We start from the raw sequence: 20,113 nt of genomic DNA, 5'->3' as shown, positions 1-20,113 counted from the left end.
TTTCCTTGAAGACCTATTTAGTCGCTTAGTGGGATGCGAGTGGGATATCTATCAAAATAAATGTTTTGTAACTCAAAATATCCAAATTTTTACTTTTTTTTTTTTGCAAAATCTAACTTTTTTTAAAATGGGCCCTTTTTTAAATTTTTGTTTCCCTCAAAAGAAAGCTTGGGTCTATTCCTTTAAGACCTATTTGGTTGCTTTGTGGGATGGGAGTGGGATATATAGCAAAATAAATGTTTTGTAACTCAAGATATACAATTTTTGATTTTTTTTTGGCAAAATAGAACTTTTTTCCAAATGAAAGCTTAGGTCCATTCCTTTAAGAGCTTTTTGGTCTCTTAGTGGGATACGAGTGGTCTATCTATCAAAATAAATATTTTGTAACTCAAGACATAAAATTTTTGTGTTAATACATTTATTTTGATACTATCCCACTGGCATCCCTCTAAGAGACCAAAAAGCTCTTAAAGGAAAGGACCTAAGCTTTCATTTGAGCAAAAAAATTTTTTTTTGTCAAAATAGAACTTTTTTCCCATTCTGGAAAAAAGTTCTATTTTGACAAAAAAAATCAAAAATTGTATATCTTGTGAAAAATATCTTTCCCTGCCTTATATACGTCGTTGCAAAGGACTTTGAAATATCTATCATTAGATATCCATATTGTCTATATTAATGAATTAGTAATCCAGATATAGATTAAAAATAGGCCAAATATCGAGGTTGTTCTGGTTTTTTCCTTATATATCAGCCATTTGTGGTCCGATTTTCTCGAACCGGTTCTATAGCGGATATATGGATGTATCAATCATGTATGAAAGTTGTTTGGGGCTTCGGAAAATTGATTTCAACAGACATACGGACAGACGGTTATCTCAAGAGGATGTGATGTGAACAAACCACCAAGATCGTGCGATTTGATCCCGTTAGACTTTTTCTTGCGCTCCTCAGAGCCAACATAACCCATGTCATCGATCAAATTCAGGCTGATTTATGCGCCAGAGTCATGGAAAATTAGACATTTCGGATTCACGCTCCCATCGAAGCCGTGGCGAACATTTGCACAATTTTATATTCCATACATAATGGCATCGATAGGCCTTTCAAACGAATTCTTTTTTTTTTATTGACAACAAAATTTGTTACGCTTTAATTACTAAAAAAATGTCACTCCATTTAGCTGCCATTCAATTAGAGTTTTTCATTTTATTAATTTTAATTCTGTTAATTCACGGAATACAATTTAATTGATAGTTTAATTAAAAGGTTTATCAATAATATTTCTTGTATTATGTTGTTGTTGTTTAAGTTTATTTAAAGAAAATTTTAATTTGAAAATATATTTGCTTTGATATTTGTTTTTTTGTTTCGTTCAATTATTTAAGCGTTTACACTGTTTAAATTGTTTTGCGAATATATTGATATAATTATTTAATTTAATTTATTTTTATTTTATTTAACTCTACTTTAAGATAATTTGCTTAATATATTTTAATAATATTTAAAAATATAATTAAAATATTTCGATTTTTTCCACCAAAAGCAAAAATTTGGTAGTGAAACAAACTGACTGATGCGATTTTCATATTTTATAAAGAAACTGTTAAACTTTGGCTATATACCACAAATATTTTATAAAATTAGCAAAACCAAACAAAATGTTCTATAACTCAATTTAAATCTTGAGTTATTAAACTTTTGTTTGTTTCAAAATTAAATAAATTGCAGGTTTAATAATATGTATATGTAAAACAATTTCTTTCCAGTTTATCTGTTTACGCTGCAGTTTGTTTTTGTTTAAATTTTTCAAATTATGTTTTTGTTTAAATGCGATTTGTTTAATAATACTGTTGCATTTTGTTAGTGTTTGATAAAATTTTCAAAGAAAAATAATAAAATTTGTGTTTATTTTAAAATTATTATGCGTTTTAATTACCAGTTATTTGTTAAATAGACAATACAACCTTTTTTAATAAATATTTTCGTTGAAATATAAATTATAAAAATTAAAAAAAAAAACAAGTCTCAAAATAATATTCGATTTTGATAAAATACTGTACGTTTTACAAGACATTTTGGGCATTCATGTTTGCTGATAATTTAATTTTCTTATTTTCAGCTTCGTGTGACTATTCAGAGCTATTTTTTTACTTGTTAATGAGTAATCAATACTTTTGTCTTTCTACGCTGACACAACGTCCCTAGAGGGAAAGGAATTGATACATCATTTCCTTGTGGATAGGGACCGTTTCTAACTCTAACACTCTTACACAGCGTTTTATAGGAGGGAAAACGTTAGACCTTTTAGATATTCTGCAAGGTCTCTGGACTGTGCAAGGGAAATCTCTTCAAAAGAGATTTCAAGTTAGAAATTGCGAATTAATATTTTCAAACGAAATATAAAAATAATGAAAAATCTAAAAAAAATATATTTTTAACATGAATTCATAACTAGAAACAATCAAATAATGTTGTAAAATATAAAATAAAATACTCCACTCATTTAATAAAAAACTTAAAATTTTAATTCATAAATACATACATTTAAAAAATCTCCTCAAAAAGAGATTTTAAATTTAAAATTCGGAAATTAAATTTTTCAAATAATAACAAAAAGAAAAAAAATTAAAATTGTATTTGTAATATGAATTCCTACCCCTAATGAGAAGCAAATAAAAAGTCAATTTTTTTCTAACCAAATAAAATTCAGAATTCCTAATCTCTAGAAAAGAGATTTTTTTAAGTTTAAAATTGGAAATTATTTTTTTCAAGCGAAAAATATATTTAATTTGAAAGTCAGCGGCTAAATTGCACATCTAATTGCTCCATAATATTGTGTTAGAATTATTTCGATCCGGCTGGTAAGGACTGAGATCGAAAAAACCTTAACACACGTTTTTCATTAAAACTTTTATCCCAAGTATTATTTTTTTTTTTTGATCAAGTTACCTTTGTAAAGCATGTCAATTATTATGTTTAATGTCAAATTTAATGATCGACGAGTAAATGGTGCGTACTAAAATTATTAAATATTTTCAACAAAACCTAACCTGGTCCTACAAAAAGATGGCCATACAATCAAAGGTTTGCCCCCAAACTGATTCCAATGTTATTAAATAGTATCGGGAGAACTTGTCCGTTGATAGTAAACATGGTTCATGAAGAAGGAATGATCCACACGATTCTAAAGCCAAAAAATAGAAAGCATTTTCAAAAGAGCTCCCAACTCATCCGATAGGAAAGCAGTCCGGTTACTGCTATTTTGTACAAAAAGTTAAAGCCAATGCATATTTAAAAACATACAAGGCTCAAAATGTTCCTGACATGAACTCTGCTAAAAATGTACAGGCCAAAGACAGAACACTGCAATTGAAGTCAAATTTTGTACAAAAAATATACGTGTTGCATAATGGTTAACGAAGCAGCTCGAGGGAATGTTGTAAAAAAGTTTAGAACCCAAAAGCAGACAATTTTTCGATAAAGTTCTTGGCATGGCAAGCAAAAGAAGCTATATATTTATTACAAAGGGTTCTATAAATACCGAAACTGACATCAAGGAATGTTTACAAAAGAGGATGCTTCCATTAATAAGACTTCTTGTTGTTTCCACTTATTTTTGGACACAACAGGCAAATCCTCCCAACTGCCTGGAGCTAAGGCCAGTGGAGAGATATTGGGATCGTGTTAATAGAGAATTAAAGACCACAAAAAAAGTGTCCAAACTGTGTTAGATTTTAAACGGAGATGGACTACTTTTTGAACAAACTGACAGAAAGCACCATAGAAACCTTAATGGAAGGGTATATTTTTTGTAAATTGTAATAATAATTTCAATCAAAAAATCAAAACTGTAAGTTAAGATTTTTGAGATCTCAGTCCTTATATGGAGGAAATAACACTTTGTGCATTATTTTACAAACATTTGTTCAGTAAAAATGAATTATAATACAAAAAACGAACTCGAAAAAACAACTGTCAGCAGCAGTGTTGCCCTTTCAATTAAGAGTCGTAAAATTCAAATTGTTACGGACTTATTGACCCGCCTTTGTACTGTAATTAATTTCCTTTGTATATATATGTGCTATCTACAAAGCGCCTTGATCAGCTAAATACATTTACAGGCCTATCAGGTTGGCTCAGATCAGGCTCTAACCTGTCAAACCTAACCTAACTATTATTTTACAAAAAATGAAATCGTTTTTTCACTAAATAGCTTAAAAAATGACAAACAAAGCTTTTAGGCAAAAAATCAGAAACAAAAATTTTCACCAAAACAAGATTTTTTCATCAAAAATAAGGTTTTCATCAAAAAGAAGATTTATTTAAAAAAATAAGTTTTTTTACAAAAAAGATTTTTTTTACACAAAAAAAAAATTTTTCACCAAAAAGAAGCTTTTTACAAAAAAAAAATGTAAAATAATCTTTTTGCACAAAAACCCCATTTTTTACAAAAAAAAAGCTTTAAAATTCGCCCGATTTCCAAATTTTCTTGTAAAACGCACAGTACTTAAATTTTTATATTTTTCTTAACTCAAAATTTAACATTAATTTTGTTTTAAATTTAATTTCTATGGTTTTCACAATGTTTTAAAATCTTACTGTTCTTTTATTTATTACACACAATAGTTTTTTATTTGTGTTTTTCATTCGTTCTTATTATTGGTGGGAATAATTATCTTGGATTTTTTATTATTTATATATTGAAATGTGTATGTATGAATGTTTTTCCAATTTTATTATATTGTAGTTAATTCAAATTCATTTAAATTTAAATATTTGTTGTTATTATGTATTATATTTTAAGCATATTTTAATTTTTGATTTTTAAGCTTATAAAAACTAATTATATTTATTTTATAAGTTATAATTGATATGATGATTTTATTTTTATTTTTATTTTTTTTAATACTATTAATTTTATATTTTTAAAAATTGTAAATTATTTTAAAAGGAATTTTTAATTTAATAAGATTTACATAAACGTAAAAGAAACTAAGTGAAAATTTAAATAAAAATGGTTAAAGCTCCTTTGCTCCTTTTAATTTCATTTTATAAGCCAAATGATTTAAATTTTTTAAAATTGTTAGCCTAAACTATAAAATAGGTAAAAAAAAATAAGAGAATTTCTTTTAAACTAAATTTTGTTTTCGTTTTAATTATCACAGATTTTGGGATTTTGTAGCCGATATTTAAAAATGCAAAAAAAAAATAACAATTAAAAAAAATATGTTTTTGTTTAAAGCCAAATTTTTAGAAGACTTTTTTTGTATCATTTATTTGAACATTATTATTTCAAGGAACATATATTTATTTGTTTTTGTGTAAACATTTTAAGAAACAAATATGTTGTTTAAAACTAAACAATAAAATCAGTCTGTTTAGAACAGTGATAATGACAAACGGTTATATACGAAAAGAAACAAGTTCACTAACCTTTTGAATGAATTCCTCAATTGCTAAATTTGTTACGCATTTTTTATTTGGTAGCAACTCTACTTTTTAGACTTGTTTTTCCCAAATATAACATTTGTTTGTTTATCACTGATTTTAAAAATATGAAAAAAAAAAGATTTCAATTATGTAAAAATTAAAAAAAAAAATATTAAAACTAATGGCACACTAAAATGATAAAAGCCAGTTTAAGGAAAAATATAAAATTGATAAATGCTATTGCATATGTATGCATATACTTTCAAATTAGTAATAATAATAATAATAATACTTATGTTTAAAAAATATCTCCAACTTTAAAGTTGAAATTGCACAAAATTCTTTTCATACTAAATAATTATTTAATTCTGTTAATACTTAAGTGGTTTTAAAAACCTTTGTTCGTAGTCATTATAATGATTATTTTAAATTGTGTGTTATAAAGGGTTTAAAACATTCATAATTATTGGGTTTTGTTTTTTTAAATTTTAAAATATGTTCACATTTAATTAAAACTACTCTTCTAGAGAGTATTATCTGTTTAAGCTGTTTTATTTTATTGTTGTAACCAAGAATTTATTAGAGTAACTTACCACTACTAGAAAAGAAGAAATAAAATGTACTACGGCTATTATAATTATTGGAATGTGGTTACTTCCATGTTTCAAAATATGTATGCATGTGATGCTCAATAATTCATTCAAACATTTATGGCTTATTATGGTTAAACAATAGAATTTGTCCATTTATCATTTGTAAATATATTTGTGCAAAACATACTTACTTACCTGTAAGCTTTTAACTGTAAATTTAATTGCTTAAATTTTCAATACGATTTGTAGGCATACTGCCCAACAATGTAGCACCATTACCCACACCCATCATAGGGGCATTGGGTGTTATGGGATTACCAAGACCGACGACACCACCTACACCGCCATTGCCGCCTTGTAGATTAGATGTACCCTCACTTTCGCTTTTCCAAGAAGTCACTTGAATATGCGGTGGCGGTAGAGAATTGCGCAAATTTTGCACTATTTGTATGGTGTCCAAAAGAGCTGAAAGTTAAGGGTTGGTTGGTCAATTATTTGAAAGGTACATATTTATAATTGAAATTAATTTAATGAAAACTTAGGCATAAACAACTGGTGCACTTATTCAATTTATAATTAGTTATACAAAAAATAATCAAATATGTATTGTCTAAAACTTGTTCACTGTTGATTTGTTTTTTGTTTCTGTAAATCAAAGATTGATTAATATTTAAAAACCATTTCCTACGATATACAAAAATTCACTTCGTTTAAATTTCGCTATATTGAATAATTTCTCTTTAGGGGAAAATTTATTTTATTTAAAACACAATTTTTAACATTATATAAATATTGGCCATATTTTTGGAAACTTCCCTTTGGGGGAAATTTTATTGAATCCTAATTTTTGGCAGATCAATTAATTTTTACATACAGTGAGCCTCAAAAGTGAGTAAACACCAAAAATTATTTGATTTTTTTTAAGATAATGAAAATCCTAAAATCTATCCATCGATTAAAATTTAAAAGTTTCGGTTTGATGGAGATTGGGTATAAATAATAGATTCGGTTCTGAAAAAAAGATTTAAGTCGAAAGTCTGCTTTTACACAGGGCAAGTTTTCTTGCGCAAGTCTGGAGTTTATAGGAGAGAGAGTCAAGAAGAAAGAAGAGGGGTACGCACTTGCTTGTACTGGCAAGTCTCTTCAATTCTCTTTTGTTTTCTCATTTTCACTATGGCGTCTATTAGGTTTTGACATATAAAATTGAACACAGACTTGCAGTGTGTGAACAGACGAGCAAGTTTAAAAGTGAATCGAAGAGACTTGCTTCAAGTAAACTTGCCCTGTGTAAAAGCAGACAAATATAATAATTTTTATGATCTTAAAAAAATCAAAAAATTCAATGGTGTATACTCACTTCTGAGGCTGTGTGTATATGTATAGTATTTCCAAAGAAATTTCCCTTATATAAAAAAATTTCCCTATTGGGAAAATTTTATTTGAAGAGGATTTTTTTTAAATTACATTAAAACTGAATTTAAGGCGAATTAATTAATTTTTAAAAATTATTTACAACGATAAACTAAAATTTTCAAAATTTTTTTTAAATTTTCCTTTAGGGGATATTTTATTTAAACAAGATTTTTTAAGTTTATGTTATTTTCAAAAACGATTTCTAATATTAAATAAAAAATTGGTATTATTATAGAAATTTCCCTTATATTGAAAAATTTCCCTTTAGGGTAAATTTTATTAAAACAGAATTTTTGGCAGATCAATTAATTTTTATAAAGTATTTTTATAAATTTAAAGAAAAATTTGGAAAAATTTTAGAAATGTCCCTTATATATTATAAATTTCCCTTTAGGATGAAATTCCTTCTACGAGGTAATATTTATTTACAATAAAAAGAGATCTTCGTCTCTAATTTAAACTTGAAATTTGTTTGTTTTATTTTTATAACAATTTTGGAAAACTTGGATTGATGCCAAACAGTATTTTTAAATTTAAAGACAAATTTGGAAACTATTTAGAAATTTCCCTTATATTGAACTTTAGGAGAAATTTTATTTAAACAGCTTTTTTTAAGTTTTAGTTATTTTCAAATACAATTTTTAATATCAAATAAAAATTGTCTATGATTTTGGAAATTTCTCTTATTTTGAAAAATATCCCTTTTAGGGGAAATTGTATTTAAACAGGATTTTTTTTAAGTTTAAGTTATTTTTAAATATGTTCGTATTTAATATTAAATAAAAATTAGATATTATTTTGGATTTTTTTGTATTGAAAAATTTCCCATTGGAGAAATTATATTAAAACTGAATTTATGGCGAATTAATTAATTTTTAAAAACTAATTTCAACAATAAATAATAATCTACTTAAATTTTAGAAATTTCCCTAGTATTGAAAAATTTCCCTTTAACGGAAATTTAATTTAAACAAGATTTTTTTTAAAATTAAATTATTTTCAAACATGTTTAATATTAAATAAAAATATTAAAAAAAAAATTCCTCTTATATTGAAAATTTTCCCTTATGGGGGAAATTATATTGAAACAGGATTTTTGAAAATGAAGTTATTTTTATAAACGAATTCAAACAACATATACAATTTTGAAAATTTTCACTATATTAAACAATTTCCTTTAAAGGGAAATTTTATTTAAACAGGATTTTTACTAATGTATCTTATACAAAGATTTCCAACAAAAAATACAAACTTAGTTAAATTCTGGAAATTTCCCTTGTATTCAAAAATTTTTCTTTAAGGGAATTTTTATTTAAACATGATTCTAAAAATATTTATATATTTTCAAACATGATTTTGAACATAAAATAAAAATTCGTTAAATTTTTTTTAAATTTCTTTCATATTCACAAATTTCTATTTTATTTAATACGCCTTGCAAGATTTTTAAAGGATTTATGATGATTTTAAATTTTTAGAAATTTCCTTGAATTAAAAATAAATATTCCCTTTAAGGAAAATTTTATGGAAAATTCCCTAATATAAAACATTTCCCAAATTAGTTCTAGAATACAAATGGACCGATTATATTCGGTATCTTATGAAAATAACTTACTTTTTTGCAATGCTTCACTTTGCTTGCCATAAGGTTTACACATGGAAGGCCTTATGTAGGTTTTCATGCGTGCCATATTGCGCATTAGTTCCGCAAATACACGTATAATTTTATCTTGGCCTAATGGGAAATTGCCATTCGGATCTTGATTTGATGCCCAAGCACCATTATGCAAAGCCAACAGATCTTTATTCGATTCCAAAGATTCCAAGTTGGAGCTAAAAATTAAAAATAAATAAAGTAATGTTAATATTTTAGTCTAAAATTATTTTAATCCTACAAAATAACAAAAATATTTCATATCAAATTATAAAAATATACCCAATTTTAAGTTTTCATATATTTTTCAAGTTTAAAATATAACTTTTGTTTAATTCAAGTAAAATTCTAGAAAGTGTAATTCAAGCCTTAAATTATAGTCCAATAAAAAGGAAACATAAATTCCAGCCATATCTTTTTTGTTTGAAAAATATTAAATTTTTTCAAGTTTAAAATATAATTGCATTCAAGTTAAGTCAAATTTTAACAAAATTTTCAAGTGCTTGAATTTTTAGATATTTTTATAATTTTTGCAAAAATGTTTATAGAAATATTTTACAGATACGTTTTTGTTTAAAACTTTCTATTTATCAACTTTCTTGCGTCAGAAAATAATTTTCAGTGCAATGTTTAAAACTCACCGTAAAATTTCCACGTTTTTCTGAACCATCAGTTCCACCGAATGAGCAGAAGTTGAGGGCGAACTATCATGGCGTCCAATGCTACTACCACTGCTGCCACTAGCACTATGAGCTGTTGGCGATTGTGGTGGTGGCGGTGGCAACGAATGATGCATGGTATGATGTGGCGGCGGTACAATAGGAACGCCCTGGCTAGGTGAAGGAGATGGCATGCCCAAAGCAGCAGCTGAAACAGCAGCAGCCGATTGGGCAGCTGAATTTTGTCCAGCCGCTGCAGCAGCGGCGGCTACAGCAGCCGCTTGTGATTGCATGAGACCTTGCATTTGCAAATTTGCAGCGGCTGCTGCCACAGCCATGGTGGTGGGATCAAAATGTTTGGGATCCAGTTGAGAGAGTACACGCTGTTTCTCCAAAGGTGAGAGAGTGCTGAATTTCTCCAGACTTTGCTGGGCTAAAGCACGATTCTGTTGCTGTTGAATAAGGGCCGACAGTTGTTGCTGTTGTTGTTGAGCGGCCGCTGCTGCAGCAGCTGCTGCCACGGCAGCTTGTTGTTGCTGCTGCTGATGGTGTTGCTGCTGTTGTTGTTGCTGCTGATGCTGTTGCTGTTGTTTAGCCGCAGCTGCAGCAGCGGCGGCGGCAGCAGCAGCACTTATTTGCGATAATTGCGATTGTATGCTGTTCTGCTGCTGTTTAGTCAAATGCTGCAATTGTGGTGGTACCTTTGAGTGAGAAGAGTGTGAAGATTTCGAAGACAAATCCACTTCTCCACCAACGCCACCGCCAGTGGAACTACTAGTAGCTGAACTGCTACTACCCGCTGAACTGGGACCACTAACAGTACTACCACCGCCAGAGCCGCTCGCAACATGTCCCCCACCCACATGTGGCGGTGGAGGTGGTGGTAAGTGTGGCAAATGTTGTAGAAAATCACTAGGATTGACACTGGGATATTGCTGATCCATAAATGGTAGTGGTGAGATGCCAATATGATTTTTATAGTAACGACAAGCAGGACTTGGGCATGACTGCACCACTTCTATGATAAATTCCTTTTCCATGCCAAAGTTTTCTCGGCCAATGGTATACGATTCAATGACAGCTCTCACAGTGGCATCAACACTTAAGTGCAGACCATGTGGTCCCGACATATGCTTCAGCATTACCGCATTGGCAAAGTGTTCGAAGGGCAACACTATCTTGCCATTTTCACGCAGTATCAAGCGACCTTGAGTGTCCAACGTCATACGATTAGCTAGAACTCTATAAAAGAAAATTTCAAAAAAAAAAATGCAACACAGAATAATAATACTTTTGAGCATGAACTTTAACAATTAAAATAAACTATAAAGTGTTTTAAAAATATTTTAGCAATTGTTTATACATTAATCCAAGTTTTCATATAAAACTCACTGCAAATATGCTGCACTAGGCAGCATGGCATTATCTTTCAGATCGGTGAAACACTGCAGCAACTCAGCACTGGGATTCCAGCCCTTATTTTGTAAATACAACTGTAAAAGCATATACAGTTTTTCCGTCACATAACCAGCCCCTGAAATGCCAGCACTTGTACCAGCCATATCGCCGGAACCATGTGGACCGGCACCAGCGGGTGCAGACATGCCCACACCAGAAGGTCCAGCCCCCGAGCCACTGGAACCAGGTCCACCTTTGGATAAAGCCGCCTTCATGGTTTCCGATAAATCCAATTTATAATTGTCCGGATAGAAATTCTTAACGTGATCCTTTATTAGAACAACAACAACAATAATAAGTTAACATTTTTCCTTGCGCCATTATACATGTACAAACCCACCAAATTATTCATTTTCATTAAAAACTGCCTTGGGACGACTGGGCTGTGGCTGGCGGCGGCGGCGACGTTAGCGCCCGGTATTGGTGTCTCACCCCTACCTTTTGCTAACCAAGGACTATTAGATCTAGCAATTGTTACTTTTTTTCTTAATTCTCTGTAATTTTCATAAATTGTGTGTTTTTAACGGTTTTCTTTGCACTTAAATGTCAACTTTTCACAATTTTTCACACTTTTAAATGCAGTTTTCTTGCTGCTTTTCTTATAAGAAAATTTTCACTTTTTTTCTGATGTCGTGACTTGAAAAATTTCTTGTAGATTCCTTAAAATACAGGATTTTTTTCTTCGTCTTCTTACTTTTTTTCGCTGCTTTTTGACTTGAGTCATTGTGAATGATTTTTTCGCGATTTTTTGTCTTTATTTAAGAAAGTTAAAAAGGGAGGGAAGATTTTTTGCAAATCAAACAAAAAATTGTTTACATTATGCAAGTGCTGCCAGATGGTGAAATGATGGTTAGGTGAAATGGCCTTGAAATTGTTGTGGGATTTTCTTTGTGGGGGAAAGAGTTTATGGGTTTAGTGGGTGGATGAGTTAATATAATGTAAAATGAACAGTTGTAAAAAACATATGATAGTTTTTTAATACTCCAACAAAGCAGGAGGTTATAAATTATGAATTTGACATTTTTAATAACCTTTACCATGAGTTGTAAGGCAATACATAATGTAATTCAATTTGTATTTTCTAAAATATTATTTTGTAGGCGAATAAATTGTGTGTATAACTAAAAGCATATAATAAAATATATACTGGATCCTTATAGATAGCGGAGTCGATTAAGAGATTTCCGTCCGTATGTTGGTTTAAATAGTGTTTCCAAAGGCCCGGATAAATGCAAATTTTGATATTGAAAATCGGAAAAAACAAAAAATAGTATGTGTTGCTTAATATTTAAAAATACTTTTTGATATGTTTCGGATTATAAGTTTTGTGTTTAGAAAATACATATATAAAGTGGTTGATAATACAATGGAAACTTTTCAAACATTCAATCAATACTAACAAATTCTTAAAAAATTTTTATGTTTTAAGTATTTCGTCAATTCTGATATCTGCTTTATTTTAATAGCAAACTAGTAAATTTGAATTTATCTTAGAAATAAATAAACTGAAATTACGAAATAGTTAAGAAAGCGTTGTCGCCGATGGCTCATATATTTATTTATTTAAATTTATTACGATTTTTATTTTTATTAATTTTAATTATTTCGGTTTGTTTATATTTATTGTTTGTGAGCTACCTTAATGTTTACTTAAATTGTCTTATTTACCAATTGTATGATCATTGTTGTTTGGTTCATTTGTCCGTTAGGATTTTTTTATATTGTTTTATATTCCCTTTTGTTCATATTTGTTTACGAACTAATCGCACTTTTTGTCCCTAAATTATACTGCAGTATTTTCGTTCAGTTTATTTATTTGGAAATGAACTGTTGTAATAGTACATAAACAAAAAGAAATTTGTAGGCTCAGTAATAACTGGCTTTAGAATTAAAATTTAGTTTGTTGGGGATAAAGACTGCGGTAAGTCGCTTAATATATTTATAAGTTATTTTTTGTAATAAGTTCTTTTTTTAGAAATAAACGGTTGCTCAAGTATATGCATCATTAATTGTAAATTTGTGGTTCATTTATTTGAGACTGGTTAAATTCGCTGTCCTCAACATATAGGCTCAGGTCGCAGCCAGCGACAAATTTTATTTCGCACTCTATGAGCGAACTTGTGGTTCCTTGCCTGCCGGAACAAATTTTATTTCGCAATTTTTTGAGCGATCTTGTGGTTCCTTGCCCGTCGGAACAAATTATATTTCGCAACCTTTGAGCGAACTTGTGGTTCCTTGCCTGCCGGAACATTTTACTTGTACTTTATGTGAATTTGTGGTTCCAAGCTGCCGGAACAAATATAAATAATTGTGAAGCCGTCCCATGCCTGCCGGTACAAGTGTTTAAACTAAAGTATGAAATTTTTGTGGTTCCTTACACGCCGGAACGAGTAAAACTTTAAGCTGAATTTTTGTGAAATTGTAACCTGTCCTGCTGGAACAAATTGTGTTTTTTATTTGTGATAAATTGTGTGATTCCTTGGCTGCCGGAGCAATTAAATTTTAATCTGCAGTGAATAGCAATTAATTTGTGAATTTGAGAAGCCCCAAGCCTGCCGGAACAAATTAATTTTGTGTTGCTGTTTAATATTTGTGAATTTGTGTGCCCTTTGAAAATATTTGTGATTCAAGATGCAACGGTCGCCATCTAGAAAAAGCTCTCGTTTGCAAACAGCAACGAGCCAAAATGTGAATAGTTCCACGCCTGCCGGAACAAATAGTTTAGTAAATGTTTCTCAAATGCCGTCGGTACAAAATGTCAGTTCTGTTGCCCTCGGAACAACGGTAACTAGTGCCTCTATAAGTGCCCCTAGAGAACCGACACCTGCTGTATCAACGCAAAACATTTTCAGTTCAACAAGTGAAGAGCCCTTTAGTCTGCCGCCGTTAGTGCCCGGTCCTAATGTGAGAACCCAGCCACCACAAACCATATCGTCTGATAATGAGAACCTGCAACGACAAATTGATATCCTGCAAGCTCAATTGGCAAACGCTCAACGTGCTTTAAGAGCAAATCAAAATTTAAATACGCCGAATGTTATTGGACATAATGCGCCAGTCATCCAAAGTATTAGCAGTGGCCCTGAGAACATGGTTGATCGCCGGAATCCAACGCCATATTCCTATGTTAGTCAGTCAGACCAGTTGATGACATCTCAGCCTCTTATTGTTTCCCCTGCTACAGTGCCCATGCCAGTACAACGCAAACTTTATGATCTGCCCGAATTTTGTGGTACTCCCGAGGACTGGCCAATGTTTTTGTCTGCCCTTGAACATTCGACAGCGGCATATTCGTACAATAATTTTGAAAATTGTTTGAGATTGCAGAAGGCTTTGAAAGGTGAAGCCAGAGAGTGCGTGAAGTCGTTGCTCATCCACCCAAATAATGTGCCAACGGTTATAGAGCAATTAAAGCTACAATATGGTCGCCCAGAGTTGCTTATTCGATGTCAATTGCAACAGATGAAGGAAGTTCAGCCCATAGCAGAAAACGCAATCGATAAATTGGTGCCGTATTCCATTAAGGTCAGAAATTTAGCAGCGTTTTTGGAATCTGCCAATGGTTATCAACATTTGTCGAATCCAACACTCATGGAGGAGTTAGTACAGAAGCTGCCAATGAGCAAACGTTTGGATTGGGCCCAGTTTGCTTCAACTTTACCTCAGTTGCCGACTATTTTGGATTATAGTACCTGGCTCCAGCGTGTTGCAAATTTGGTAAGAAGTGTGCAAATAAGCAGTTCAAGTGGCAATAGATCTAGCAGTGATCCAAAACGAAAAGTGGTTTTATATGCTTCTGATGGCCCAGAACGTCAGTTAAAATGTTTTTATTGTGTTGGCCCACATAAAATTTTTGATTGTAAGAAATTTTTAGAATTGAGTGTGCCTAATAGATGGAGTGAAGTGAAGAGATTGAAGTTATGTTTTTCGTGTCTCAGTGGTGGCCATTCAAGTAAAGATTGTCGTCGGCGTAAGCAGTGTCCAGTGGAAAAGTGCCAAAGAAATCACAATAAATTACTGCATGAAACTAAACCTAAGGAACCAAGTGAACGATCCGTAAATGTGCCGCCAACAGAGAGAACTTCAACAGTCGAGCCAGTGCTTAGTTGTGTTTCCAGTGTTAGTGAAAGAAGTGATTTGTTGTTCAGAGTGCTCCCAGTGGTTCTTTATGGACCAAATTGTGCTATTGAAACTTATGCACTCCTAGATGAAGGTTCTTCGGTCACGATGATGGATAGCTCTTTAGTGAGACAGCTTGGACTGCATGGTCGACAAAGTCAATTGAATTTGAGTTGGTATGGTGGTAAATCGGCACAAGAACCAGTTATGGTGGTGGATCTTCATGTGAGCGGTGTTAATAAGAAGAGGAAATATGCTTTGAAAAATGTGTATGGTGTCTCGAATTTGAAGTTGCCTAGTCAGAGTTTTAATGCGGATTTAGTAAAGAATCATGGTGTGCCTTTAAACTCATATGAATGTGTGGCTCCAAAGGTACTAATTGGATTGGACCATTGCCATTTAGGATTGCCCGATGAAATAGTCCCTTTGGAAGATGCTGGTCCATATGCTGCCAATACTCCTCTTGGATGGGTTGTTTTTGGAAACGTGAAAGGAGGTCGCCCTGGAACCCAAACATGTTTGCTGACACAGTTGGATAATTTAAATAATTTGGTGGCAAATTATTTTGAAACTGAAAATTTTGGTGTTAAGGCTCTACCAGTGATTGAGTCAAGAGATGATTTACGTGCACGAGAGATATTGAGAAATTCTACGAAGAGGGTTGCCGGAAGATTTGAATCCAGACTACTATGGTGTAATGATGACGTAGTCCTGCCGGATAGCTATTCCATGGCCCTTAATAGATTTTTTGGAATGGAAAGAAAAATGAAAAATAATCCTGAATTTGGTGCGGCCTATAAACAAATAATGAGTGAATATTTGCAGAAGCGGTATGTACGCAAATTATCATTGAGTGAAGTCGATACATTTCATCCGAGAACATGGTACTTGCCCCACTTTGGTGTCGTAAACCCTAATAAGCCAGGGAAGATTCGTATGGTGTTCGATGCAGCAGCAAAGGTGGAAGGTGTCTCGTTGAATTCAAAGTTATTGAAAGGCCCTCAGCAATACAAATCGTTGCCATCAGTTTTATTTAATTTTAGAATCGGTTCCGTAGCTGTTTGTGGGGACATAAAGGAAATGTTTCATCAAGTTGTTGTTGCTGAGGAAGACAGGTGTTCGCAGAGGTTCTTGTGGCGAGATGATGCTAGTGGTCCACCGGAAGTGTATGAGATGCTTGTGATGACGTTTGGAGCTGCCTGTTCGCCCTGTATTGCCCATTATGTGAAGGAAATACATAAAGTTGCTGGTTTTGAAATGCTCAGGAGACATAGTGTACTTTGGGACGAGATGTTGCCCATTGTTGCGTCATTACAAGCGATGTGGAATAAATGGCGCCAAGAGCTAAGAAATGTTGTCCATGTAAAGGTTCCACGATTTTATTTTGGAAATGGTTTGCCCTTGGAGTTAGAGCTGCATATTTTTGTTGATGCCAGTGAAGATGTTTGGAAATGGTTGCCTACAGTTCTCAATGTTGCCGATGATACTACAAGAGCTGAAAATAAAGTTGATTTTTCCATTGAAACACGTTGGTTCCAAGGGCCACAATTTTTGTATGAAAACGAAGCTGACTGGCCGAATAAGAATTCTGAGAAATCTGATGATTTGTGTGAAGAAGAACTACGCCCCAAATTTGTTATGCTGGTTAGTACAAATTTAGTTATTGATTTTAATCGTTTTTCTTCATTTCTCAGGCTTAAACGAACAATGGCTTGGGTTCTGAGATTTATCAATCGCTGCCGAAAATATGATAAATGTAATGGTTCGAGATGCCTGTGTGCTGAAGAGTTAAGGGTTGCTGAAACTAGTCTGTGTCGTCTGTCCCAAGAAGAGTGTTTCGCCTTTGAAATAAACGTTTTAAAATCTGATGGTTCTTTAAAAAAGGATAACGTGTTATTTTCCCTTTCGCCATATTTTGATGAAAATAATTTACTTCGAGTGAGCGGTCGTATTGATGCTGCGAGTTGGTTGCCTTTAGATGCCAGGCACCCCATTATTTTGTCGCCCTGTCACCGCTTTACACAACTATTTGTTGCCCATGTGCATAATAAAATGAGACATCAAAATTTTGAGGCTACCATAGGCGAAATAAGGAAAAGATTCTGGATTCCACGACTTCGAAATCTGTTGAGTAAGACCACATCAAATTGCAACATTTGTAAGATTCGTCGTGCTGTTCCAGTAGCTCCTTTTATGGGATCGTTGCCAAGTGATAGACTAACTCCATATGTCCGGCCATTTACTTATACTGGTGTTGACTATTTTGGCCCATTAAATGTGACTGTTGGTAGACGCCATGAAAAACGTTGGGTTGCCCTGTTTACGTGCCTTACAATCAGAGCTGTACATTTAGAAGTGGCCTATGATCTATCTACTGATTCGTGTATTTTGGCTATACGGAATTTTATAAATCGTCGTGGCACCCCGTTGAAGATTCGGAGTGATAACGGAAAGAATTTTGTTGGAGTTAACCAAGAAGCCCAGCGATTTGATGAAGTATTTGATCTGGTTAAAATTGAAGATGAGTTGTCCACAAGGGGCATTGAATGGCAGTTTAATTGTCCACATAATCCTGCAGAAGGTGGAATATGGGAGCGAATGGTTCAATGTGTTAAAAAGGTTTTAAGAGTAACCCTAAAAGAAGTCGCCCCAAAAGAGCACACCTTGCAAAGTTTTTTAATTGAAGCCGAAAACATCGTGAACTCTCGCCCATTGACTCACTTGCCTGTCAGTCCGGAAGACGAAGAACCATTGACGCCTAATCATTTCTTGTTGGGTTCTGCAAATACGGCTCAAACGCCAGAAGGTATTGAAATTATAAAGCCAGTGGTACTGAAGAAGCAGTGGCGAATTGCTCGACAGCTACGAGATCATTTTTGGAAAAGATGGATTGTGGAATATTTGCCCACACTTACAAGACGGTCCAAATGGTGCGAACATACGAAGCCTGTGGCCCCGGGAGATCTTGTACTAATTTGTGATCCAGCTGTTTCCCGCCGAGATTGGAAGAGAGGTCGTGTCGTAAATGTGTTTCCTGGCAGTGATGGTGTAATCCGAAGAGCTGATGTCCAAACAAGTAGTGGAATACTTAAACGCCCAGTTTCCAAACTAGCAGTCCTTGATTTGGAGTAGTGAATCGTTGCCGATCCACGGGGGTGGGAATGTCGCCGATGGCTCATATATTTATTTATTTAAATTTATTACGATTTTTATTTTTATTAATTTTAATTATTTCGGTTTGTTTATATTTATTGTTTGTGAGCTACCTTAATGTTTACTTAAATTGTCTTATTTACCAATTGTATGATCATTGTTGTTTGGTTCATTTGTCCGTTAGGATTTTTTTATATTGTTTTATATTCCCTTTTGTTCATATTTGTTTACGAACTAATCGCACTTTTTGTCCCTAAATTATACTGCAGTATTTTCGTTCAGTTTATTTATTTGGAAATGAACTGTTGTAATAGTACATAAACAAAAAGAAATTTGTAGGCTCAGTAATAACTGGCTTTAGAATTAAAATTTAGTTTGTTGGGGATAAAGACTGCGGTAAGTCGCTTAATATATTTATAAGTTATTTTTTGTAATAAGTTCTTTTTTTAGAAATAAACGGTTGCTCAAGTATATGCATCATTAATTGTAAATTTGTGGTTCATTTATTTGAGACTCTGGTTAAATTCGCTGTCCTCAACATATAGGCTCAGGTCGCAGCCAGCGACACTTCGGGTTATCGTAATGGAACCATTTTTCATCACAAGTAATAATTCGTTCAAGCTGCATTTCAAACATACAAGGTCTCTCGGCTTCAATTCGTATGGTATCCAATTTCCCTGCTTTTGAATGAATTCTGCTGCTTGCAAACATATTGAAATTGCTGATTTTGCAAGCTCGTCTTGAGTTTGACAACAATCTTCATGGATTAATGCCTCCAATTCTTGGTCTTCAAACTTTTTTGGCTGGTCTGGATTGTTCACCAAAAGCTTTGGTGAACAATCAGTGTGCTTCTGCGGCACTTTTTTCAAATTAAAGAAGTAAAGCAAAACTTCACGCTTTGTTGGTACAAAATTCGACATTTTCGAAGCAAAAAAAAAACTTTGTTGTTTACACTATTATGTTCAATAACTAAGAGAGAATAAATGACAGATATGTACCCTTCAAAATGACATATAAGTTATTAATTGTAAATCCCGCATTTTTTAGTCATACACCCAATACATTATTAGTAATTAAATTAAATCTCTTATTTTTCCATTTAAAAACTTGTAGTAAGCTCCTTCACATAGTAAAATTTTAGTGTTTTTTTCCTATTCAACTCATTTTTTTTAGTCGTGGTTGACATATTCATGGAATTGCCCATGCTAACTTTAAGTTATGTTCTTATTGTTAATGGGTGTAACAAATTAAACTCTATCTAATAATACCCTCTACATAAAGTAGGGTATCTTATATATAAATAGGCCACACGTTTTTTTGTGGTACACTTTTAAATATGTTATTGTCCACCGATATTGATGAAACATATATGTTTTAAAAGGTTATTTTCTCTAGATGTGCACAATATAAAAAAAATTCTTTCCATAAAAGTGGTCGAATTTCGGCCACCAGGCGATCCTAGTTCACATAAAACGATCATAAACATTAAATAACAACAACTGATCGTCATCAACATCATCAGCTGTTTTTAGACCCAAACGAATCATAAAAAAATCTAAAGCAAATCAAATATCAACAATAACAACTTTTAAACTAAAAAAGCACAATAACAAATTGTAAATAAAATGAACGCG

At 32.2% G+C, this 20,113-nt stretch overlaps 2 protein-coding genes across 3 annotated transcripts; one reads left to right on the top strand and one right to left on the bottom strand.

Annotated features, from left to right (window-relative positions):
• Window positions 1–6,005: 6,005 nt before the first annotated feature.
• On the bottom strand, window positions 6,006–11,914 carry LOC135957427 (mediator of RNA polymerase II transcription subunit 12-like). Its single transcript, XM_065508166.1, has 5 exons — window positions 11,548–11,914; window positions 11,142–11,476; window positions 9,732–10,991; window positions 9,052–9,269; window positions 6,006–6,488 (listed from the first exon to the last, which is right to left on the bottom strand). Exons 1-5 carry the CDS (start codon window positions 11,563–11,565, stop codon window positions 6,241–6,243), a joined length of 2,079 nt encoding a protein of 692 aa, XP_065364238.1. The 5' UTR covers window positions 11,566–11,914; the 3' UTR covers window positions 6,006–6,240.
• Window positions 11,915–12,753: 839 nt separating this feature from the next.
• On the top strand, window positions 12,754–18,970 carry LOC135957111 (uncharacterized). 2 transcript variants are annotated; one of them, XR_010576399.1, is made up of 2 exons: window positions 12,754–18,875; window positions 18,930–18,970. XR_010576399.1 is itself a non-coding variant. In XM_065507786.1 (2 exons), the coding sequence occupies exon 2, from the start codon at window positions 13,839–13,841 to the stop codon at window positions 18,456–18,458; it is 4,620 nt and encodes a 1,539-aa protein (XP_065363858.1). In that variant the 5' UTR covers window positions 12,754–13,128; window positions 13,183–13,838; the 3' UTR covers window positions 18,459–18,970. The 2 variants fall into 2 exon arrangements, 1 of the variants encoding a protein (XP_065363858.1); XM_065507786.1 differs by having other exon boundaries at window positions 12,754–13,128; window positions 13,183–18,970.
• Window positions 18,971–20,113: the final 1,143 nt, after the last annotated feature.

The sequence above is a fragment of the Calliphora vicina genome, chromosome 4, assembly GCF_958450345.1.
Source record: "Calliphora vicina chromosome 4, idCalVici1.1, whole genome shotgun sequence".
Taxonomy (NCBI): Eukaryota; Metazoa; Arthropoda; class Insecta; order Diptera; family Calliphoridae; genus Calliphora; species Calliphora vicina.
The sequence above is the reverse complement of the archived record's forward strand: the minus strand, read 5'-3'. Positions and strand labels throughout refer to the sequence as shown.

Coding starts and splice junctions, on each gene's coding strand:
- LOC135957427 (XM_065508166.1), bottom strand. Junction 10,992..11,141: donor CCTAGTGCAGCATATTTGCA/GTGAGTTTTATA, acceptor TTTCTTTTATAG/AGTTCTAGCTAATCGTATGA. Junction 6,489..9,051: donor AAGTGAAGCATTGCAAAAAA/GTAAGTTATTTT, acceptor CTTAACTTTCAG/CTCTTTTGGACACCATACAA.
- LOC135957111 (XM_065507786.1), top strand. CDS start 13,839: ATGCAACGGTCGCCATCTAGAAAAAGCTCTCGTTTGCAAACAGCAACG.